The sequence below is a fragment of the Symphalangus syndactylus genome, chromosome 1 (genome assembly GCF_028878055.3).
Source record: "Symphalangus syndactylus isolate Jambi chromosome 1, NHGRI_mSymSyn1-v2.1_pri, whole genome shotgun sequence".
In the NCBI taxonomy this organism is placed as follows: Eukaryota; Metazoa; Chordata; class Mammalia; order Primates; family Hylobatidae; genus Symphalangus; species Symphalangus syndactylus.
In genome coordinates, this window is record NC_072423.2 from 32,169,243 (window position 1) to 32,195,124 (window position 25,882).

The following is a 25,882-nucleotide window of genomic DNA, read 5'->3' on the forward strand; positions in this document are numbered from 1 at the left end:
GTGAGCCTGAAATTGCTCTTAAAAAGGTTTAAATTAAAAAAAAAAAGTTATCAAAATGTTTTTAAAAAAGAAATAAAGGATTTCCAGAACCTCACGTAAGTAAAGAATGTGGTCTCTTTATCTTGAACTTACAACTTTATATAGGAAACCAGGTTTAGAATATCAATCAATCAATACTTACAACCACTATGTAAAATGCAGTTTACTTTTTCCTGATTCTGTAAAGCAGTATAAGAGGTGCTATCATCAAGGAGATAAAACAGTCAATCATCTAACATATTTTGATATACATTTCCTTGTCTAGGAATACAACATAGTATAAGAGGCACTACCCAAAACATTAAAATGAAATACAACAGCTAAATGAATGACAGGGGAAGGAAAAAGAAAAGCCAACTTACCACAGTTTGGTGGATAGTTAGAATGTTTAGGGACAAAATAAAATACTTGGCCAGAGCTTTAAAGAAATGTAAGAGTAGGCTTTAGATAAAAGAATAAAAATTGAGTATTTCATGCATGAGAAATAATACGCACAAAGGTGAGAATACACATATAAAGTTTAGGGCAATCTGAGTAAAGCAATTTAACTACAGCAAATTTGCTGAAACAAATCAGTAAGGTTAGAGTGGTGATACACAACAGAGTCTTGCCAAGACCAGTCACTCTGGCTTCTGTGTAAAAGACAAAGACAGTAGAGGTTAAAGGTTGAAATAACTATTTGAAAATGAATGAACTAGACCCAGTGAAGGTCCTGACGGGTGGATAAAAGTTGCTACATTGTGAGAAAAACTGTTACACAGAAGGGGCTGATCTAGGGTAAGGACAATGCAGAATACACTGGGAGGATAAAAAGCTAAGATTTTTTTCCTTTTTTTTTTTGGTCCAAAAAAGGAAAACAATCTTAGGGACATATGATTATAAACAAAAAAAGAAAAAGGAAATGGGAAAATAATAACTTCAAATATCACAGGAAAAATATCTAACAATATGCTCTATATATGTTCAGGATTAGGCCTCAATTTACTCCAATCACTGTATGATACACACTGCAATCCAATGCAACATTTAATTAGGCATGAAATATCCAATTTATACATCTAATAGGAAGACACACAGTCTTGCACATTTGAAGAAACTTCAAGTGCTCAGAAATTATCCATTGTATTGGCCTTTTGCTTCTTTTGTCTTCTTTCATGCTACTTGCCTTTTGACAAGTTCACTTCTGGATAGCACTTCTACCAAAAATGTTCTGAGATACAGAGAGTGAAGGGTGGGACAGAAAAAAAATGAAGCAAAAATTCAAATCTACAGGAGCAATTCCATGTATCTATAACACAGGAATAAACAGGGGACCTTGTCATGATTTATCTTCAGGCAAATATTTTGGTATAACTACATATAATTTAATAACACATTATACACCATTAAATACTAAAACAATACAAAAAACCCACAATTATAAATTTCAACAAGAAATAACATAACTATAATGACATATACCCAAAACAAACCCAGGAAAACAGTGTTCCCTAATTTGGTCAGAAATCTCTACGAAGCTGAAATTAACTGTCCAAGAAAAAACTGAAAGTAGAGTTCTTGATAGTAAAGACAATACATTTCAGTCTTGACCCTTCATACTGGTCACACCATTGTCCCTTGATCTCAAATAGATTTTTGAAATTAGGCTTTTTATTATGTTTTTCATACTCCAAGATCTGAAACATCTTATTAAAATTTCTTAATTTTTTCTATTTAACATTTTCTCAATATGTCTAAAAGAGAGCAAAGGATTGATAAAAATTTTACATTCACAATGCAATTTTAAAAATCTCATGTTCTCATTTGTTTTAAATTCTCAATTTAGCAGTCGCCACACTGTTATCCTGCTCTTTTCCCCTGGAAACCTAAAAAGAACCCTGAGATATTAAAATTGTAAATAAATCTCTTATTTAAAGAATTTCTTGAATGTTTATCACTTAGATTCATTATTTTTCTTAGTTGACTCTCCTAGATATTTCTTATAAGAAGGTTGGAATGAATCATTTTGCTAAAATTAATTCCTTTGTTAGGTAAAGGATTAAACCTCTCCATATTTAAAACAAGAGAAAACAATGTTCCTTTGGTAAGTATAATCAAGTTTCTTAAAATACTGGCTATAAGATTTTAGAACAGGCTTATCTCATTTAGTATTGGAGATATGTTCTCATGAATAGGAGCACTAACCAAATAGGTGCTTTTCAGTCATTATAATTTCCAGGCATAGTATATGTTATGTATGATCAACATATAATATTCAATTAGAAGTTACCACCTGATGCCTTTATCTCCTTGCCTTCTTTAGAACTTGTCTAATAGTGTATTTTTCTAGGCCTAGAACATGACCCACCCAGACCTATCTGATGTTTACCCACCTAAAATCTGCATTTTTAATAGCCAGGCATACTTTAATTCCAAAGTTAACTCCCTGTTTGATTGTGCAAGCTATTTTCTATGAAGCAGACTATAATCAGAAAACAGTGTCAGTGGCAAAAACATCTCCACAGAATAAAGAGAACAAATCTATTGGTAATTGCCACTCAAACTGGTCAGATCAGCATGGTAAAAAAACTCACTGGCAAAAAAAAAAAAAACCCACAGGGCTCACTGTAGTGTTTGACATGTCACCTCTAACAAGGATATTAAATAATGCTTTACTAACTTGTAAAAAATGCTTTGACTCAATGTGCTTAGAAATTCCTATTTGACAATAAATCTACTGAGGAAAAATGCTATCATTTGGGTGAAGTGTTAATCTGTAGTAGTTATACATACACACAGTACTCTGTAATTTCGTCAGGTAGTAATGTGCTGTATTAGTTATGTTTTATGACTTAATTCTCAGTTGTATTAGTAAAGATGCTTACTACTTATAAGAAGTATTAATAATAAGTGCTTGGTAAAAAATTATAGAGCTTTGTTCAGTTTCCGCTAGAGACAAACTTAAGGCCACAGATTGTGTTAAAGAAAGCACAACTCTTACAAAATAGCTCTAAAATACAGAGTTGCTTTCTGATTTTCCATATTCATTTTAAGTTTTAGTTATCAAATTTGATAAAGCAATTGGCCATTGAGTCATAGTTTTCACTAGTTTGAGCTAACCCCAAAATTAAAATCTGGGAAACAATCTAATATCAAAGTATTAAATTCTTAAATATCCCTCCAAAAAAAGGTTTGGAAACTGTTAAGCACTACCAAGATTATCTTACACAGAATCAAAGTACTAATTAAACGAGGAGGTTCTCTTGAATGTCACAACACAATGTTCCTTTTAACACAGTATCACCCCACTATTAATCCAATTTTCAAATACAATGTATCTTAAATATTAAATTTATGAAAATTTCAAAGTAACAGACTTCCTTATAGATGAGATACACAATAACAATTTTGATATTCCTTTAAGCTGTTTGAAAGTGATGCTAACTATATCTTTAAAAAAGTCTATTTAACATAAAAGATTTTGGATAAAAACCAGTAAGTTTCTTAATGATCCTGAACCAGGTAATAAAATGTTGAGGATGCTGAAGAAGGTTAAATCCAGGTAAGCTTCAAGAACAGAAGTCATCCAACTTTAAATATTAGACATTTGCTGGCCAGAAAGCAAAAGTAAGACTTTAGGATACATTGTGGGTCCTTGCAGTTCACATTCTAGTATGTTGGCACAAAATAAAGATAGGTCCCAAAACCTATGAGTATTTTCAAGTTTAGTGTTTTAGAAATATATAATCCTTGAACCAACTACAAAATAATGTATGGCTTATATTTACTTTGTCAGTTTAAGTAATAGAAAAAATGCCTATTTGTTCTGTGGTGACTATTTATTGTGGTGACAGTTTCATTTTCCTCTTCACATTTTCGGTGACTGTTCTCCATTCGTATCATCAACCAGGTCTCTCAGGCGAGATAAATGGTGCAAAGCCCTTCATTAAAATGTATAAAACACATTATAAACCAGTTATTAAGAACTGAACAGCCAATGCAGAACAGCAAAAAATAAATAAATAAAGTTGATTACTTTATTAACTTCAAAATTGGTATGAGAAGTAAATTTATATAGAATAAACTTTGAGACTTATTCCTTATAAAACCTTGAGATCTGAATAATTGAGGGTTAAAATAATTTATCTAAAGTTCTATAAACATTTACTTTAAAAATTATATTTTTTGACATTAACTTTTTTTAAGATAGTCTGCCAAGTGCCCTAACAAGAAACAATAGGTATCAGTTGTATCACACTTAACAGAAACACTTTTTTCAAGTAATTTTCACTACAGCTCTGTGAAATGACACCTTTGCTTTTGGTATCCTGTGTGTATTAGTTAAGAAGTAAAATACAGAAATTATTTTTAACATTTACATTCAAGATAGCTATTTTTAAATAGCATTTAAGGATTAGTTACAGATCTGAACAAAACTCATTTTTATTGATCGTAGGGGAAGCTTCCAACTACTCCAATAAGTCTATATAATGTGTTGTTATACCAACAACCTAGATTTTTCTCTGAAATAATGCCAAGATGGTATTGCAGTTCTCAGTGGAGAAAACTCAATCATTCCTCAAACCAGGAAAAGAGGCCCTTAACTTTCCAAGCCTTCTCTAATTATATTTTTCCAGTTTTTCTCTCCCCCATCTTTCAGTTCCTGGAGGACCATTCAGAAAACATCAATTAGTCATATTTCAGATCTTTGATAAATAAGAAGGATATTAAGGAAAAATAGAGTGACAATATAGGAATTAAGATGTGCAGGAAGGGCCGGAAGCGGTGGCTCATGCCTGTAATCCATGCACTTTGGGAGACTGGGATGGGCATATCACCTGAGGTCAGGAGTTCGAGACCAGCCCGGCCAACATGGTGAAACCCTATCTCTATTAAAAATACAACAGAAAATTAGCCAGGTGTGGTGGCGGGCATCTGTCATCCCAGCTACTCAGGAAGCTGAGGCAGGAGAATCGCTTGAACCCAGGAGGTGGAGATTGCAGTGAGCCAAGATCACGCCACTGCACTCCAGCCTCCAGCCTGGGCAACAAAAGTGAAACTCTATCTTAAAAAAAAAAAAAAAAAATTAAATTAAAAAAAAAAAAAAACCATAAGCTGTGTAATAACCTCCAATGTTAGTAATTTCCATTTATGGTGAGCAGAAAGGTAATGACTACAACACTGTATTCTACAGTCTCTAACACACAGTAGTTGTTCAATAAATGAATAATAAGGTGCATCTTCCACTTTACCCAGGACAAGGAGATGGAAGGAAACTAGTAGCATTAATTACTGCATGTACATCTATTTCCCTGTACTCTACACTTCTTGGATACTTTTACTCAAATATAATAAGAAGACTCTCAATTCTCCCACCTTTTTTGGCAATTTCAGTTAATTTTTGAGATTCCCACCTTCATTGACTAAGTGACAATAATTCACCCAAAGTTACTAATCAATCAGAGGTAAAATAACTAAAATTTTAAAATATTTGGCTGGGCATGGTGGCCAGCACTGTAATCCCAGCACTTTGGGAGGCCGAGGTGGGTGGATCACCTGAGGTCAGGAGTTTGAGACCAGCCTGGCCAACATGGCAAAACCCCATCTCTACTAAAAATACAAAAATTAGCCGGGCATGGTGGCACGTGCCTGTAATCCCAGCACTTTGGGAGACCGAGGCGGGTGGATCACCTGAGGTCAGGAGTTCGAGACAAGCCTGGCCAACATGGTGAAACCCCATCTCTACTAAAAATACAAAAATTAGCCAGGCATAGTGGCATTCGCCTGTAATCACAGCTCCAATGAGTCTTCCTAGAGAACACATATTTCCTGTTGAAGAATATAAGAAAACTGAGTATTTAAGGGACTAGACAAAGGCCAGACTACTAGCTTACAGTTCCCTATGGCTAATGAAATATATCTTAAAACTGGTTAGCCATCCAAATTATTAAAAACAAAAACTGTTATTTGAGGAATATAAAGAGCCATAATAGGACTTTTACCTTAGGAAAGGCCAATAAAGCCTACAAAGTATAATCAGTAACTTTTGAAATATTTTGGAAATATTTTAGAAATTTTGAAATACACTTGAAATATCTGAAGTATGAAAAGACGACCATATACCTAGCCAGAATATTTTGCAGCCTGGAAAAAGGAATTCTGAGACGTAATTCAATTTAAATTGTCCTTAAAACAGTTAATCTACAGACTGAAAATAACTTTTGTAAGTCTAAGCTTACTTCATTACAGTACAAACGTCTTACTGATAATACTTTCGAAATGTAAAGACAAATTAAGACTGCTCCAGTTAATACAACAAAATTAATAACTAAAGGCCATCTAACAAAACATAAAACTTAGTCTCTCTAAAAATGAAACTCCATATACAGGTAAGACTATTGATTGCTTATAGTAGAAAAAAAGTTACTATTAAAAAAATTCTAGCAAATGGTAAAAGCACTTATAGATCAGTATCGATTTTTGTGGTGATTTAATGACTTGCAATCCACTGTTAGTTTTCACCAGGAAAAACATCTAGGATATGTACATTAACTCAGAAAACACATATAGGTCTGTGACAAGTGCAGTATAATGCTTTAAAGAGCAATGGAAAACTTACAGTCATTCACCTCAAATTTTAAAGCAGAATGAAATCTTCATATTAGATGGTCAACTGAGGCCCTGTTCTTAGTCTCAATGAATAATTCATCACTATCATTAATGAAAGGAGTGTTAAAAATACAGACTTCCAAATCAGACTACCTGATCTGAATCCCGCTTCTTTTACTAGCTATGTAACACTGGGCAAGTTAGTTTACTACTCCATGCCTATTCTCTGATCTGTATTATGAAAATAATAATAGTACTTACCTCATAAGGTTGTGAAGATCACATGAATTATATTCAATAGCACTTAGAATACTGACATTTGGTAAACATTAAATGTTAGCTATTACTATCATTATTCACTGAATTCTATTAGGTATGGAACATTACACCCCAGTACTATGGCAAGCTACAAACAAACGTGCATCATTTATACCCTAAAGATAATATATTAAGTAGAGAGAAAAAAGTAATCATACATGATATATTTTAACTATGAAAACTATATACACATTTGTGACAATTAGATTCGTAAGTTTACATGTCTAGTGTTTTATTTTTCCACCAGTTCCTTAGATCACAGAAGCCTAAGCAAATTCTCAAAGTACGAAAGGTAGCCAAGTGAAATGGTGTGACTAGAGTAGAAACTTTTAATCTCAGTATTTCCTAAGTTCAGAATTCCATCTTCTGAGGACACTTCATAGTCACACAACAAACTCCAAAATAAATACCCTTCTCTTCTGTCAATATCATGACTATAGAAACAACTTGTATTTTTCTCCATTTTATTATTTAAGACAATGTAACTAAGAAAATTAGACCTATCTTTATATCCAGGTCATTATATCCACTTTAGATTTCTGTAACGATGTTCCAAATAATGATCCATTTATTATTAAATTTATTCTAGAGAGAATATATGAAAACACATTTCATACAAGTTACTATTATAGGATACTCACAAAAATACTATCATAAATTGTTGCTATTACTACTCAAAAATGAGTCTTTCATATCCATTATATTTTAGAGGTCTAAAGCTATCTCATTAGGTCCTTAGAACATTTTGAATAGGAAAAAGCACAAGTTTAAAAGAAAACAATGTTTTTTACTGTAATTAAACAGTGTGCTCCAAGAAGCTTAAATATGCCTAGTACTGCTACTCTTAAAACTACTTACTTCTACCCTGTAACTTTATATATGTGAAAGGAATGGCTAAGACAGATTTGTATCCATATTAGTAAAGAATACTTACTTCTGAAGTGACCTAGTAATAGGAATCATACTTTCCTTCAACTGTAATTTAGAGAAACCATCTTCTGAAACCTATTATTAAAAACACCAAATATAACAAAATATTAAAAATATTATATAAGTACAAAATTAAGTGGTATTTAAAATGTGATTAAAACATTAAAAAATATTTTCTACATTTCCAAAGAATTCTAATAATTTTCAAAAGAGCATTAAATATTTTTATTTTCCATTTACTGTAAAAACACTACAACTAACAACCATTTTTCAAGTGTCCTAAAGTATACTTCTACACATATGTTCATTAAAAATCAAGTCTTGGCTTAAAATTATGACTTTATTGAACAGTCTTATATCTCAATGATGTTTAAAATGAGAGGAGAAAGAAGGATAGATTACATATTAACATTATGATTATTAGAATGTAAGGACAGAAATTAAGAAATACAACTCAAAGGAGCAGACTATGAAGGTTCTCAAAAGCTGATCCATGGCCGGGCGCGGTGGCTCACGCTTGTAATCCCAGCACTTTGGGAGGCCGAGGCGGGCGGATCACGAGGTCAGGAGATCGAGACCACGGTGAAACCCCGTCTCTACTAAAAATACAAAAAAAATTAGCCGGGCGTGGTGGCGGGCGCCTGTAGTCCCAGCTACTCGGAGAGGCTGAGGCAGGAGAATGGCATGAACCCGGGAGGCGGAGCTTGCAGTGAGCCGAGATTGAGCCACTGCACTCCAGCCTGGGTGAAAAAAGCGAGACTCCGTCTCAAAAAAAAAAAAAAAAAGCTGATCCACTCATTTGTAATGATAACTGAATTTCACAGATCTATTAAATAACAATAAAACAATGACAATAAAAAGAGCCACCATTTATTGAGCATTTACCATGTACCAAGCACTATACTAAGTACTTTATACAGTTTGTCTCAATTTATCTTCTCAACAACCTCACTGTACAGAAAAGGAAATTGATAAATGAAATAAGCCCAGCACAGAAAGACAGACACTGAATAATAATCTCACTTATATGTATAATCTGGATGTAGGGACCGGAGTTGCAGAGATGTTTTTCAAAGGATACAACATTTTAGTTAGGCGAGAATAATAAGGTCAAGAGATCTATTGTAGTCACGACATGGTGACTAAAATTAAAAACAACACATTGTATACTTGAAAATTACTAATGGAGCAGGTTTTACATGTTCTCCACAAAAAGTATGTGAGGTAATTAGCTCCCCTAGCCATTCCATGATATTTCAAAACATCATGTTGCACACCCAAAATATATATATATTGTCAATTAAAAATCAATAATTTTTTAAATAGGAAACTGAAACTAAAGAGGTTAAATGATTTGCACAAATATTGCACTTGCTAGTAAGTGACAGAATTCACAGTCATATTTGGGAAAACATAAACTCTATGTTCTTAAACACTATACTTTTGTGGGAAAAAATTCATCATATAGAATGGCAGCCTAAAACAGAAACAGATTCTCAAATTCCCGGGAAATACACAAATTGAAAAAATAAAATGGCTTTAAAATAAAACTTGATATAACTGTATTCATAACAGCCAATGAACACACAGTAACAAAATTAAATTTCAAATGACAAAGGTGTGTGAGTGTGTGAAGGAATCTAATACTGAAAAAGTTTTCTAGGCCTCCTTGAATATAACTACCAGAAGATGGGCCACACAGATTAATTTTGTAGAGCATTACAAAACAACTCTTACAACCCTTTGATACTACAGTTGTAACATCATCATAACTAAATAAGATGTTGGATTTATAACCATAAGTTAAATAGAACAATCTGTTTAGAGATAAACACCTACAGAAATCAAACAGAATTAAATGTGAGTACATTACTTCCTAACAAAAAAGACTACTGCTACTTACAACATGTGTAATGTGGCATGCTTTCTAACATAAAACTATAAGTACGTCTATTATAAGATGTAGAAAAAGATCTTTATACAAATTCACAAATCTCAATTCATAAATCATGTTTGTGCTTACTTGTTTAATCTCTTCTTTTGCATCTGTGGTCTTATTTTGATTAAAACGTTCTTGTACTGCTTGAAGGTTAAATAACATTTGTTTCAGGGCTTCGACAGGACCATGATGTTTGCCTCCAGAAAGAGTACAGCTCTAAGGTTAAAACAGATGATAGTATAAAGTTAACCATCCAAACTCAGGGAAAGAAGAGTTTTACTTTGTATTAATTTCCCCTAATAGAAAATTAATGTAAAACTCCAAACAATATATGTCAATAAAGTATTTTAAAAAATGAAAATTGTAACTCACCACTTCCCCATCCCCAGGCCCCAGGTGAAGTTACTTAGAGACAACCATGATTAACAGTTTGGCATATCCTTTCTAGTCACTGTCATTAATTTATGACAAATTAATTTAGCACATTTAAAACCACAAATTGTAAATGAAATGAAAGGTCTTCAGAGGACAGGTAAACCAACATGTTCTTTTCAGCTGATCAAGGACTAAAATTTCAAATACAGTATTCTCTGCACACTTTAAAATATGTTTTTATAACAGAATGCTAGCTTTTCACCTCTTCATGGGCCATACATTCCTTCTACCTAAATAACACTCATAGCTCGATTACCCCGACCTTATTTGTGTTCAAAGAATGCAGCAGTACTTAAGACACATAAGACGGTCAGGATTCTTTTAAGATAATCAGTGAGGGATATTTTAAAATTTCTTTTTAAAAGTCTTACCAGTCTATTATTTTACATCTTTCAAATCAGTTTCTGTGTTCTAACAGCTACCTACCAAGTAGCAAATAGGCCTCTACAGATGTCTGTAATTTAATATATTTCAGCATAGACTATGCACCATAAGTACTACTTAAACTTCAATTCTATAGAAAGTTGTTGATTGGCCTAAGATACTCAAGGTAAGCAGTATGGCTAAAAAGATTTTAAAGACACTTCCACAGTTATAGAACAGGATATAAGAAACAGGGAGCAGAAAGGTAAAATGCTATAGCCATTGTGGAAAACAGTACAGGAATTCCACAAGAAATTAAACATAGAATTACTGAATGATCTTGTAATTTCCCTCCTAGGTATATATCCAAAAGAAGTGAAAGCAGGGACTTGGGTAGATATTTGTATACCCATGTTCACAACAAAATTATTCACAACAGCCAAAAGATGGAGGCAACCCAAGAGTACAACAGATGAATGAATAAACAAAATGTGGTACATACATACAATGGAAAACTGTTCAATCTAAAAAGAAAAGGAAATTTTGACAAATGCTACAACATAGATGATCCTTAAAAACATTATGCTAACCAAAATAAGCCAGTCACAACAAGATACATATATAATGATTCTTCTTACACGAGGTTCCTACAGTAACAAGTCCATAGGGACAGAAAGTAAAAAGCTACTTACCAGGGACTAGGGAGAGGGGGAAATAGGGAGTTAAAGTTTAATGAGTACAAAGTTTCAGTGTGAGAAGATAAAGTTCTGGCGATGGACGATGGTGATAGCTACATACAATGTGAAGGTACTTAATGCCACAGAACTGTACACTTAAAAATGATTAAAATGGTAAATTTTATGTTATGTATATTTTAACACAACAATATAAAAACATTTTAAAAAGAAAAAAAAAAAAAAACAGGGTAAAAGGATCCAGTTAGGATACACTCCCATACCCTGGGAGATAGCATCTGAGGCATAATCTCCAAATGATCTGCATCCAGCCACTATCTTATTTTAGAACTTCGGCTGCCTTATGCCAACCATAATAGTTACAAAAGGCTGCCTCTGGAATTTATGTCTGAGCTAAGTGACTTTTCATGCAAAGTAGTGGTCAGAGTATCAAAAGGAGAAAGAAAACTAGAAAACATATGAACTGTTTGTGCCAATGTTAATAAATGTTTTAAAAATATTGTATGGATAATACAATTTGTTCTGAGACTTGTCATTGAAACCTGCTAGTAAATGTCTCCGGGTACGTCTCTGTATATCTTTGACTCTTAGAACCATAGTGACATTTCATATATTCAAAAAACAAATTATTTAAACCAAACAGAACAAGAGGAGAACCCAATATATAGTCATCACCGGTTTCTTGGGAGACTGTTTCCAGGACCCTGTGTGAATATAAAAGTTCAAGGAAGTTCAAGTCCCTGATTATAAAATGGCACAGTATTTGCATATAACCTATGCATATCTTCCTGTAAACTTTAAATCATCTCTAGATTACTAATAATAAATACTACAATGTCAAAAGTATGTAAATACTTGCACATTGTGTTTTAAATTTTTTTTTTTTTTTTTTTTTTGAGACGGAGTCTTGCTCTGTCGCCCAGGCTGGAGTGCAATGGCGCAATCTTGGCTCACTGCAAGCTCCGCCTCCTGGGTTCACGCCATTCTCCTGCCTCAGCCTCCCAAGTAGCTGGGACTACAGGCGCCCGCCACCAGAACCGGCTCATTTTTTATATTTTTAGTAGAAATGGGATTTCACCATGTTAGCCAGGATGGTCTCGATCTCCTGACCTCGTGATCCGCTCGCCTCGGCCTCCCAAAGTGTTAAATTATGTTTTATTGTTGTATTGTTATGTTTATTATTCTTCTCCAAATTTTCAATTTGCAGTTGGTTGAATCTACAGATGTGGAACCCACACATACAGAGGGCCAATTGTATACAAAGACAAATGAACCAACTAACAGTATTATAAACAGCACAACCACACCAAAGGGAGTTGGGAAGAAAATAACCTAAGTAACTCTGGAAAACAGTATTTTGTTATGATATTATAAGGCTAAAGACGAAAAAGAGCAATATTCAGCTGGGCATGGTGGCTCATGCCTGTAATCCCAACATTTTCGGAGGTTGAGGCGGGTGGATCACTTGAGGTCAGGAGTTCAAGACCAGACTGGCCAATGTGGTGAAACCCTGCCTCTACTAAAAATACAAAAATTAGCGGGTTGTGGTGGCGGGTGCCTGTAATCCCAGCTACTTGGGAGGCTAACGCAGGAAAACTGCTTGAACCTGGAAGGCAAAGGTTGCAGTGAGTAGAGATTGTGCCACTGTGCTCCAGTCTGGGAGAGAGAGTAAGACTGTCTCAAAAAAAAAAAAAAGAAAAGCAATATACAAATAATGTAATCTAGTTAGTAAATGTGTTAATTACAGGATCATGGGTTAGCAATTCTAAAACTACTTTGCATGTGTAATAAGACTGAACAAACAAGTAAATTTACTGTAGATAATGAAAGGATTATCATGGGGAGAAAGTTAGAAATAGGGAATGGGAAAAGCTAAAACAAACTGCAGTATTAGACTGGAATCAGAGGTATCAATACTCATGACTTTATACATATAGGTGTTTATTTATATGTACACACACATATACACATATATGTACACAGATAAACAGATAAAGAAATGTACATATGTGAGTGTATGTGGGTTGGCAAACTTGTTTCCTAGGTCTTCCTGCTGACATAGTTTAGAATGAACAACACCCTAGTAGCACTCAGCACAACTAATGCCTAGATCCTAGTTTCTAAATGCCATTTTCCAATACAAAGAACCATGGCTCCTCAAAGAAATGCTCAAAAAAGAATGCAGACATGTAAAAAGGCACAGGAGCCAACATGAAGGAACTCCTAATGGCCTAACCTGAAACAATTTGAACAGCAGCATAACTAATTATAGTGTACTCTAAACCAAGAATAAAATAGTGAATCTGTACTAATATTATTTACTAAACAAATATAAAGGAAAAGATAGTTTTTCATTATACAAAGTTTTCAGTTAATAAATATAGAAAAAAGATAGGATTCATAAATGGATACTAAAATTAGTAGACAAAAGTTTGAGGAGAAACAGGATATCTGCAAAGTCTCAAAGTGCTAAGATATTTAATAATTACAAGGAAAATTGGTATCTTTACTAAGGATAAAGATCACCTTAACCAAGTGTTCAAAATTAATACAACCAGTTTTTACATATTATATCTTTATTATATATTACTATTATTGCATTAACTTATCAATATATTAATGATATCAATATATAATGAGCCCTCTAAGATAATGCAGTAAGAAGAGCACATCACTTCTTCAGTATTCTTGCCAAAAATTCATAACCTCATTCTAATCATGAGAAAACTTCAGACAAATCCAAACAGAAAACCTCTGCAAAATAAGTGACTGATCCTAAAGACCTGCAGATGATCTGGCAAACAAATAATTCAAAATAGCTGTTCTAAGAAAACACAGCAAACATCAACAAAACACACAGAAAATAATTCAGAAAGATGCCCAGATACCAACAAACAAACACAAGAAATACGAAAAACCAAGAAAATATGACACCACCAAAGGAATATAACTCTAGTAACAGACTCCAATGAAAAGGAAATTAGCAAATGGGTGGAAAAAGAATTCAAAATCATGTTTTTTTAAAAAAAACTCAATGATACAAAAAAACACAGAGAGATAATTTTACCAAATCAGGAAAACAATTCACAATATGAGTGACAAAGTCAACAAACAGAAATCATAAAAAAGAACCAAACAGAAAATATGCAGTGAAGAATTCAATGAATGGAATTTTAAAATACAATATAGAGAGCTTAATAGACTTGATCAAATAGACAAAAGAATCTCTGAACTTGAGGATAAGTCATTTGAAACTACCCAATCAGAGAAGGAAAAAGAGTAAAGAAAGCCTACAAGACTTAAAGGATACTATAAAATGAACAAATGTTATTATCATGGAAATTCCACAAGGAGAAGAGAAGGCAAAAGGCACAGAAAACCTATTTAATGAAATCATAGCTGAAAATTTCCCACGTCTGGGAAGAGATATGGACATCCAAATCCAGTAAGCTCAAAGGCCTCCAGTAGATTTAAGCCAAAAACATCCTCCCAGAGGCACATTACGGTTACACTGCAAAGGCAATTCTAAAAACAGCAAGAGAAAACCATGAAGTCACATATAAGGAACTCCCATTAGACTGACAGTGGATATCTCTGCAGAAACCTTAAAGGCCAGGAGAGGATGGGATGATATATTCAAAGGCTGAAAAAAAAAATCACAAGCCCAGATACTATATGCAGCAAAGCTTTCCTTCAGAAATGAAAGAAATAAACTCTTTCTTACATAACCAAAACCAACAGAATTCACCACTACTAGACCTGCCTTACAAGAAATGCTCAGGGGAATCCTACATGTGGAAGCAAAAAGATAATCACTATCATGAAAACACATGGAAATATAAAACTTACTGGTAGAGCAGATACACAAAGGAAAAGAATAAAACACTACTATAGAAAACTACCAAACCATAATGATAATATGAAGGGAAAAAAGGAAGAAAGAACATATAAAATGACCAGAGTACAGTAAACAAAATGACAGGAATACATCCTCACTTATCAATATTAACCTTGAATGTGAACAAACTGAATTCCCCACTTAAAATTTGAGATGGACTTCCTGAATGGATAAAAATAACATTATCCAACTATATGTTGCCTACAAGAAACTCCATTCACCTTTAAAGATACACATAAAGTGAATGAATGGAGAAAGATATTCCACACAAGTGGTAACCAAAAGCAAGTAGGAGTAGCTTTACTTATATGAGACAAATCAGACTAAGTCAAGTCAGCAACTGTAGAAAGAGACAAAGAAGGTTATTATTATGGTTTAAGATTTCACATTACAACTTACCTTTAAGAAATAATCACTTGTGGAATATAAATTAGTATTATCAATTATGGACCTTTTTTTTTTTAACACTCAAAAAATCCTCCAATCTTGGCCACCCAAAGTGTTGGTATTACAGGTATAAGCCACCACGCACAGCCAGACACAGTAAAACAGTATGAAGATTCCTCAAAAAATTAAATATATACTAGAACTACTATATGATCCAGCAATCTGACTACTGGGTATATATCCAAAGGAAATGAAATCAATATGCCAAAGAAATATCTGCACATCCATGTTTATTGATGTTTACTGCAGCATTATTCACAATAGTCAAGATATAGGCTCAAACTAAGTATCCATCAACAGATAGAAGGGTAAAGAAAATGTGACATATATAGACAACAGAATATTGTTCAGCCTTCAAAAAGAAAGAAATCCTGTCATTTGTGACAAAATGTATGACTCTGGAAGACATTATGTTAGGTAAAATAAGCTAGGAGCAGAAAGATAAATATCATAGTTCTCACTTATATGGGAAAGCTTACTAGCTGATCTCACAGAAATAGAGAGTAGAATAGTGGTTACTGGAGACTGGGAAAGGTAGGAGGGAGGTAAGGAATAGGGAGAGATTGGTTTAAGGATAAAAAAATTATAGCTAGATAGAAAAAATAAGTCCTAGTGTTCTAAAGCAGTATCAGCTGACTATAACTAACAATAAATTATTATATATTTCCAAATACCTTAAAGAGAGGATTTTGAATGTTCCCAACACAAAGAAATGATAAATATTTGAGATGATGGTATGCAAATTACCCTGATTTGATCACTGTATATTCATGGTGTATCACACCACCATGTATCCCATAGATATGTATGATTATTATGTGTTAATTTAAAAATTTAAAATATTATAAAAAATAACATAATCAATAATTCTGGAAGGAATGATGTGTATTTGAGAGGAGATTTGAGTCTTTTTTGCTTTAAATTATCTAAGTAACTTAAAAATTAGTATCTACATACTATTCATAAATCTTTTAATAAGTTTTAAAACTTTTAATTTCACCCACCTGATTATCATCATTTAGAAAGTCTTCAAGAACCCCTTTAGCACTCTTTGCCCTTGAAGTTTGTTGAGGACTATCATCAGAGTTAACGGGAACAGGAGATTTGCTAAACAGGATTTAAAGGATGCAAGATAGCAATTAAGTTCCCAATTTCTAAAAAGTAAACAGTATATAATTTAAGAATTCTCATTTAAATACAAGTAGTCACCAAGAAATAATCATCATGGATATGATTCATATTAATGTTGTATGGTAATTCCCTTGTCTTCTCCCTAAACTGATACCAGAATCCAACCCCTTCTTATCTCCCTGCTTCTGTCTTCAAGCTTTAAGAAAACACTATGAAGAAACTGAAGATACTAGCATTCCGCTAAACAAGGCCTGAACTACAGACTATGCTCCAAAAGCTCACCTTGTTTGAAATAAACAGTACATTTTTCCAATTAAACATTGTTACCATCTAATAATCAACAACCCCATGAACTCTTAAAAGTTTTTACTAGAATGGCAGTTAAATGTTCTCCTACTTGAAGGCAACAGAACAGACTTCCCCTTTATAACTGGTATTAACATGAAGGACAGATTATTCTGGGAAAAGAATTCTGAAACTAACATTCCTGCATGCAATCTCAGTCCCACTCACTGTATGACCTTAAGTAATTTATCTGAATTTCAGTTTCAATATTTGTAGTCCCATCTATCTCACAGACATATTGCATAAACTGAATTAATTTTCTACGTACCTAGTACATTTAATAAATACCCATTTCTTTCCTGATATTCACAGGGTAGTAGAGGAAAGGGTATCCCCAGCAAAAATAAGAATGTTCCGAGAATCAAATTCTATTGATCACAAAAATGAATTCAACCTATTTCTCTCTTATTCTTACATCACTATGAGGTATGTTTGTAACTCAAGAACTCAGATACCTAAGAATCTTTTTTTAACATTTACGGAATGCTGATTTTTTTCTTAATAAGCATGCTTCTTTATTGACATATTTGATTTCTAATTCACAAGCTCTTTCATACTATCAGGCAGTCCTTTCCCCTATTCTTTGCAACACTTTGTAGAGCCACCCATCTGTTATTAAAAAACATTTACCAGATTGTTGAAGATGGGTGAAGAGTACATAGAGGTTCATTATGCTATTCTACTTTCGTAATTTATTTGAGCTTTTCCATAATAAAAAGTTTCTTTAAAAAAGCAATGATCTGATTGTGGTTTTGCTCTACCACTTAAAATACTACCTTGAGTACTTCCTATTCAATTTTGTTTTTGATGACAGGTTGATAATAATTTCTCAATCTCTGAGATCTATTCCTTCTCAGCAATTCATCCTTAGTTTTATCTACAAACATTCCCATCACAATATAAATTCAGTCTTCCAAAAACGAATTACTATATGCAAGGTACTGAGCCAAACTATTGATAATATTAATTATACAAGCTAGAAGTTACATTATCAAATAATAAAATACATTAAGTGCATTCAAAAATTTTAAGCACCTCTGATACTACTTGCTTGCCCATTTTGGTTCCAATTAAAATCAAAGTATTGCAGCTATGATACTTTATTAATAATACACAGAACGAGTGATAAAATAAGCAACTAGGAAACAAGAAGGATAAGAGAAGTTAAGCATTACATGAACTCATTATCAACCCAAGTTTAAAAAACTATATATGTATATATATCTCAATATATATATATGAAATATATATGGAGAAATGAAGCTAAAAGAAGAAAATAAAATATTCTAGATAATCATCATCACTACTAAAATTTATAAGAGAGCTCATCCTAGGTCAGAAACTTCATTTTCATTTTCTAGTCAAATTAATCCTCACAATAACCCTGAAGCAGACATTATTTCTCCATCTTTAAAGTTTAGAGAAGTCAAGTAAATTGTACAAGGCAATACAGCAAGAAAATGGCAGACGTAGGCTTCTAAATTGGAATTATAGTCAATGTCTACATTCTGAAAAAAGACAATCAACTGAGAATGAAAAAAAAAAGAATCCAGGAACTAATAGACTCTGTCTATAACAATGAAAGTTTAGACAACTAAAGATAATAAATTATCAAAGCCTAAGGCATGATATGGGGTTAGCAATAATGCATTTCTGATAATAAAAAATGTACCATCATTTAAGGAAAACAACAACTAAAAGGGAAAGTAAAAAGCAAATGATAAGAAATTTGTAACTCCAGGCCGGGCACAGTGTCTCAAGCCTGTAATCCCAGCACTTTGGGAGGCCAAGGCGGGCGGATCATGAGGTCAGGAGTTAGAGACCAGCCTGGCCAACATGGTGAAACCCCGTCTCTACTAAAAATACAAAAATTAGCTGGGCATGGTGGTGCAGGCCTGTAATCCCACCTACTGGGGTGGCTGAGGCAGAAGGGCAGGAGAATGGCTTGAACCCAGGAGGCGGAGGTTGCAGTGAGCCGAGATGGTGCCACTGCACTCCAGCCTGGGTGATAGAGCAAGACTTCATCTCAAAAAAAAAGAAAAGAAAAAGAAATTTATAACTCCATTATATGGAGAGACTATAGAGGAACACACGAAAAGCTTTAAGTCAGAAGAAAATAACAAGAATTTCATAACACTGCTCTGCAAAATAATTGTTTCTGGTTCTAATCCCTCCTAATAAGATGCTTATCAATATTTTATAATGAAACAAAATGAGCACGTAACAAAGACAGACGTTATATAAAGTACCTAAGGTTATGAACCATTATACCACCTTGTGGTAATAAATGAAAAATGCAATTTAAAGCAAGTAACACAAAGCTATGTTCTGTGGAATTACAATATTAATTACTGTTCGTTTAAATATAAATCAGATATTCACATGACATTTTTCATTTGGAAAACTAACAGTTTTTCCATTGTCACTTACTTACAAAGTAACAGGAATATTTTCCCATGATCTTTCTGCCTCAAGTTTATCTAATGAGCAAGGACTGTCATCCTTTTTCATGGACTTTGGTAATTCTTCAGTACACTGCTCTAGATTTCTCTTGGCCTTCAAGATAAGCAATTCAATTTTGTCACCTAATTGTAAAAGATGACTATTAATCCTTGAAGAAAAAAATTAATGTGAAGCATAGCAAAATCTCACAAAGTCAACAAGAGTTCTGATCATTTGGAATGTACATTCATCTATAACAGCAAATTATGTTAAAATGTGACGTTTCAAGCAAAGAAAAAAATGGGAGAAAAGACATTTTCTAGTTACAAAATGCTGTATGTGAAGATTATAAGCATTCTAAAAAGATGTATTACATGAAAACAAAACATAAAAGCTCCCAGATATCACATCAACTTTACAGCACTTCTTTTGGTTTAAAAAGAAGAAAAATAAATAAGCAATAAACAAAGTATTACCACTGAATGGCTTTGTGGATCGTCCTGGGAGAAGTGGATTCTCACATTGACATTGGCTATGTTCAAAACCACATTTGTATTCATTAACTAATTCTTTATCATCACTCAAGGAATTTGAAAAGTTTGAGGGTTCAAAAGCATATTCAAAACAATCTAATTTATTCATAAGCCGAGAAGTTCCTTGTGCCTGATGACTATGTCTAGGGGAACACTGATCATCTTTAAATATCTGATAAACCCTTTGACTATTTGCATCAGGTAGCAAGTCTCGATTGTGGAGCCAGACTGGATATTTGAAATCAGGTATACTAGTTATCCCTGAAACATTAAGGTCAGATTTCTGGCTAGTGAGCCATCTTGGATAATTCTTTTCAAGACTGTGTTCTGAACTGTCCTTGAAAGACGATTTCTTGGGAAAAGACGAAGATGATTCAGAAATGCAATTATTAGTCCTATTAATAAGTTTTGGGTTTTTTAGCCTACCACATTGCTTTCCATTTATATTTGTGTGTATAACAGGATTAACAAAGTTATCCTTGCCCATGGGAGTGTAGGGTCCTTGAAAATTTGGATTCTTCTCAACGTCCAATGAACCCAGTCTTCCATGGCATTTCTTGCTTTTCTTGCTCGTTCGGTGACTCCGTCCAACATAAGTACAAGAAAATGATCCATCTGCTGGAAGTCTTAATAGATCATCAGTTGTCAGGCTCATGGAGTCTATGTCATTAATAGTCTGTCTTCTACAGGATATGAAGTTTGAGTGCTTTTTGTGATCGAGGTTTTCAAAAGCTGAAAAACAAAGAACAGTTTTGTTTATTACATACAAATATTTTATAATATCTAACAGTAAATGAGAATTAATAATTTAAGAGGCATTTTGCTGCTTTCCCCTTATCCTCACTAAAGCTTTGATTAAAAGCATAAAAAGGTATAGGTGGATAAAATAGGATGTGCTTTTTTCCTCACGATTCTTCATTCTGTGTTAATTTATACATGTTTCTCTCCAATCTCCTGAACTTTCCTGTGTTCTCTAATTTACTGTTTCTTCAACTTTTTTCATCTAGACATATCTGATACACTAACATAATCACAGTAACATTGGTCACTCAATACTGGTTGCAGCACAGAAAAACATACGCTATTAAACCAGGTGGAAAAATAACTTGTTTTCTCACCTACAAACCCTGCAATGGCATGGATTATACATAAAGAACAGCTGTTCTCATTCTTTTCTTCCAGAATATATTGACCACATCCCTCCAAGAACTGAATACAAACTTTTTCTATTCTAGGGTCATTATGCAAGTGTTCAGTAAAATAGTAATTGACTTATCAACAACTGCATTTTCCAAACTTGTCTTCAAGGAAGGTTTATTATGGACAAACTCTTAACATCTTGTAAATATTACTGTTCCACAGAGAATTATATAATCATTTTACAAAAACACCCAGATCTCAATATTCTAAGTTATTTTTACTCCAAAATAACAAAAATAATGTCAAACTTTATAATACTACGGTACATCTCTCAAATGCTTCAAAACATCTGAACATAAAGAAAACAAACAATAAAAGCATACCATTGTTTGGTTTGTAAATATAGTTGCAGAACTGTGACGTATTAGTAAAATCCTCATCAATGTTAATTTTTCCAGTGCTTGCACCAGGATATATTTGGCTTAGATCAAAATCATCAATATAAGCCTGTAGAGCTTGAGAAGCAGATCTGTACAGCTTATCTTTATAGTGAAACGAGCCATCAGAATTAGAGGAATTACTACCACTCAGGCTGCAGCTTGCCAGCAGCGCAGATACTGAAGATTCCTGAGAACAAAGTCTATGTTTTGTCTTTGATTTTGCCATGGCTTCTTCAAAGTGGATTATTTCTATTTATTTCCCTTAAAAACAACTGTAATACAAAAACGAAATGTCAAGATGCCAATTAAAATAGTGACCATATACAAACAAAATTACTAAATATGTAAACCTTTTATCATTTTCTTTAAATAATAAAATCCATTATCTATAACAGACACTCCTTGATAGGAATTGTACATTTTTGTTATCTTTATTATTGTGAATTCCTTCATCAATGATTTAGAAAACATTTTTTGAGTACCTACTATGTGCCTGGAAGTATGTATACAAAAATTATCTGAGAATATACATGGAAAATACCAAGGAAAGAGTACTCACTTCTTAAAAAGTCCTAAAAACTACTTATGCAGTCTTTTCTCTTATGGTGATATATTCTATGACATCACAATACCTAATATTCCCCTATACATCATATTTTTCAAATCATAAGCCTACTACCATGTGCTGCAGATAATAGCGCTCAATAAATTTTTTAAAGCCATCAAATGAAGTATTCAAAAGAAGGAACAATGAGGAATATTCACTTTCAATGTTATAAATGCTAGTACATTTACAACATTTAACTGTAAATAAACTGCAGGTCTTATTCTGGAATGAGCTAGCAATATACACTTTTCCTAAAATAGTTAAATCATTTCCTGACCTTTGTTTTTCGTACCACCCTCCCTATTTTCAATTCTTATGTTAAATGGATTCAGCTCACCTCTTTTAAAGGAAGCTTAAATAATGTGAAAATCAACTCAATGTGTTCTTCTTACTGTTTTCCCATTATTAAAATTGAGAGAATCCCTGTCCACCTCAGTACAGTAACAGGATGTATATTTGAAAACCTAAGAAATCACAGAACGAACTGGCACTAATTCAGTCCATGATGACATTCTTTTTAAAATTAAATCAATGGATTTCCTATACTAAAAAAGTATTAATGTTGAGGACTTAACACATGCTATGATGTTATAATGTTTAATTTTTGGCTATAATTTTAGAAATATTTGTTATAACAACTTTTAATGTAATCTTAGTAACTATTAAATTTGGCTTTAAAACATCGAAAGTTTTCTAATTGAGACAAAGTAAAACATCATGCTACCACAGCGTTAGAGCATGCAATGGCCATTACAAGAGATCTGACCGTGGTCAGTGCAAATGGCAGAACATAAGGTAACAGTTGTTTCGTGTCATTGATTTATCTGAATGCTGTAATACTGGTATATCTCTGACGAATGGCTAAACTAAGCCAGCTTTACCTTTTTCGTATCCCTTTTATTTAAAGAAGTTTAAATTCACTCAAGTAAATTTGTTTGGATAAGCCTGACCAAATGTTTTCTTTGAATGCCGAACAGGCTACTGATTTTATTTTACAAAACCTTGAAAGAGAAAGCTGTTGTATTGGTCTCCGTAAGTGGGTGATAACATTTACTAGTTATTTCAACTCACAGGACAGACAAAAAGAAAATGCACAATTTAAGTTTTATTATGAAAAGTTTTCCAACTTTTCCCCAAAGAGTACACAAAAGTAGAATCGTTCAATAAACCCCTATGTACTCATCATCCTGCTTCCAACAATCACTGAACACACCCCAATTGTAGCTGAAGTGAGTATGGACCCACCCACTTCTCCCCACTTCAGCCACAGGATTATTTTGAACCCCACATATCTCATGCAAATCCCATATATCTTACCATTTCCTCCGTACAGGCTTCAGTTCGAATCTCCAAAAGAAAATCCATCATGCGGAAGAACAGAATGTTAAACTTATTGACAAGAAATTTTAACTACCTTTGATTCAAAAACAGAACGTTCAACGTTAAATAGCCAATGGGAATATCGCACAGGAAATTAAGAACAACTCTTGGAAATAGCTCTGTGACTGCTAAGTTAGGAAAAGGAACATTTGTTTACTCGGCAGCAGAAAACCAGGAACCCATCGACCGGCCAGCGAAGGTCGCCCGCCCCCAGCGCTGCGCATCTTTCCCCTACCCGGGGCGCCCTGAATTCCAACTTTTCCAGCCCCAATCAGGCGACACCCTCCCTTTGGTGTTCCACCGCCCGTCAGTCACAGACACAGACAAGTTCTTCAGTGAGATGCTTTTCACTTCGAAACCATTTATTCAGCAGCCAGGGCGAGCGCCTCAATGGACTGAAGGAGAAGTGTTCGGAAGCTACAGCCCCAGAGCGCAAGCCCCTTCCCGTCGCCACCCAGACGCCCGTGTCATTCCCCTCCGCCACGTCCCGCGACTTTCCCTCGCCCAGGGGGCACTCCCCCTACAGTGTTCTTCCCTCCACAGAGTCTCCACAAGCGCCCTCCGAGCCTCAGGAGACGTCTCCTCCTCTTTCCTCGCCACTCTCCTTTCGCCTTTTCTCGGCTGTCACAGCATGGGACAACCCTCGAAAAGACACTCTCCTTTCCGGCCTCACTCACCCCTAAGGCCCCAAAATAAAAATAAAGGAAAACAAAAAAACCGCACACTTCCACAGCTCTCCGCCGAAAGCTCAGGCCTGTTACCCAAAGCGAGACACTGCAAAGCATCCCCAACCCGGACCCCGCAAAGCATCCCCAACCCGGACACCGCCCCGACTCAGGCTCGGCTCACTCGCAGCTTCCTCCGCCGTCACAGCGGAGCTCGACGCCCGCGCTCGCTTTCAAACCGCCCCAACATGGCGCCGGACTGCGGTGCGCATGCGCGGCAGTGGGGCGCCGGGCGCGAGCGGAGGCGAGGGAGCGGCCGAAGAGGAGAGGATGCCGTGTAGCGTTAGGTCGCGACCTCTGCTGGGAGGTACTGTTTCTCTCTCCTTTCTGGGGCTGGGAGTGGGGGGATGTGGGCTGCATCCAAGTCGCTGCCCCCCACGCCCTCCCAACCTCCGTCACAGCTATTCTCGGCCAGTTTGCGCGGGGACTGGCCGATCTCCCTTCGGCCGGCCCCGGGGTCTGCGGGAGGGGACTGGCTGGGGAGGGAGACTTAAGGGCGCTGGCGGCTGTCGTTCTGGTCGGTGAGAGTCGGCCCCACAGCTCCAGTTTTTCCAAGTGAGTTCAGCCTCCCCACTTCCAGAGCATCCCCCGCCAAAAATAAGACATCGTCTCAGCTAGTAGGCAGTCCCCCTCACCATTTCTTTCACTCCGTCTTGAGTGCCTTTCCTATCACACCCCGGAGCCTCTCACACACAAAGCAGATGGGAGATTGGAGACCCGAGTTTAGCCAGGGATGGGATTTAACAAGCTCCTAGGAAGCCTTGATTCCCAGGGAAGAATGTTAGTGACCCAGCACGGATTGGGGACCCAGTCAGGCAGCCCAGAAAGAGGGACATTATACAAACAGATGTAAAGACCCACTAACATGTGTGAACCTGTCTTCAAGTCTGGAAAGAATCCAGTTTCAATCAATTGGTGTATCCAAAAAAGAGGCCATCCCAATGTTGGTTTATGTTTATTTTCCACTGACCCTATGAGTGAAGATATCCTTCACCATGACTCCATCTGAGTATATTCCAGCTCATCCGACGTTCCATCACCAGGTAATACAATTGTAGTCTTCCTGTTTGCGCTTTCTTCTTTTTACCCTTTGTAGCCTACTAAATTTTACTTTCCCTTTTCTCTTAGCAAATGAAAAGGTCCGGAAGCTATAACGTTCAGTTTAGTGGTTAAATTAAATACAGGTCTATTGCGCCAGTAATAGTTGGTGACTTGAAAATAAGACATACCCTGCTAGTGGTATGTCCCAATAATCTTCAAAGTCTCTAGATCAATTAATATCAAGTAGGTTCCTAATAGGAAATCAAGAACGGTGTTTTATATGCTAAGACGAGCCCTAGTCAGGGATTAAACAAGGATTGCTAATGACGTGAGCTTAAAAAGTTAGATTTTTGTATTCACGTTCCACCTAAATGTCTTTTTAAACTGAGTTTCTTTAAAATAGTTTCTTAAAGATTCTTTTTATAAACAGTATCTTTTAAAGTTTT

At 34.9% G+C, this 25,882-nt stretch overlaps 1 protein-coding gene across 8 annotated transcripts; it reads right to left on the reverse strand.

Annotated features, from left to right (window-relative positions):
• Positions 1–96: 96 nt before the first annotated feature.
• C1H18orf54 (chromosome 1 C18orf54 homolog) lies at positions 97–24,588 on the reverse strand. Of its 8 annotated transcripts, none has more exons than XR_010121815.1 (9): positions 23,608–23,742; positions 21,627–21,955; positions 20,047–20,835; positions 19,563–19,713; positions 16,657–16,759; positions 9,899–10,030; positions 7,880–7,950; positions 3,807–3,959; positions 97–1,327 (listed from the first exon to the last, which is right to left on the reverse strand). XR_010121815.1 is itself a non-coding variant. In XM_063643062.1 (9 exons), the coding sequence occupies exons 3-9, from the start codon at positions 21,907–21,909 to the stop codon at positions 3,887–3,889; spliced, it is 1,602 nt and encodes a 533-aa protein (XP_063499132.1). In that variant the 5' UTR covers positions 21,910–21,955; positions 23,608–23,704; positions 24,520–24,588; the 3' UTR covers positions 97–3,886. The 8 variants fall into 8 exon arrangements, 7 of the variants coding, with proteins under 7 accessions (XP_063499132.1, XP_055154592.1, XP_055154597.1 ...); XM_063643062.1 differs by adding an exon at positions 24,520–24,588 and having other exon boundaries at positions 97–3,959; positions 23,608–23,704; XM_055298617.2 differs by adding an exon at positions 6,648–6,729 and having other exon boundaries at positions 97–3,959.
• Between the last annotated feature and the right edge of the window lie 1,294 nt (positions 24,589–25,882).

Bases quoted from the DNA above. Each gene is read 5' to 3' on its own strand.
- C1H18orf54 (XM_063643062.1), bottom strand. From the start codon at position 21,909: ATGGCAAAATCAAAGACAAAACATAGACTTTGTTCTCAGGAATCTTCA. The intron at 10,031-16,656 runs GTGGGTGAAATT...TTTTAACCTTAG, and splicing joins TTCTAAATGATGATAATCAG to AGCTGTACTCTTTCTGGAGG. The intron at 7,951-9,898 runs GTAAGCACAAAC...TTTTAATAATAG, and splicing joins CAAAAGAAGAGATTAAACAA to GTTTCAGAAGATGGTTTCTC.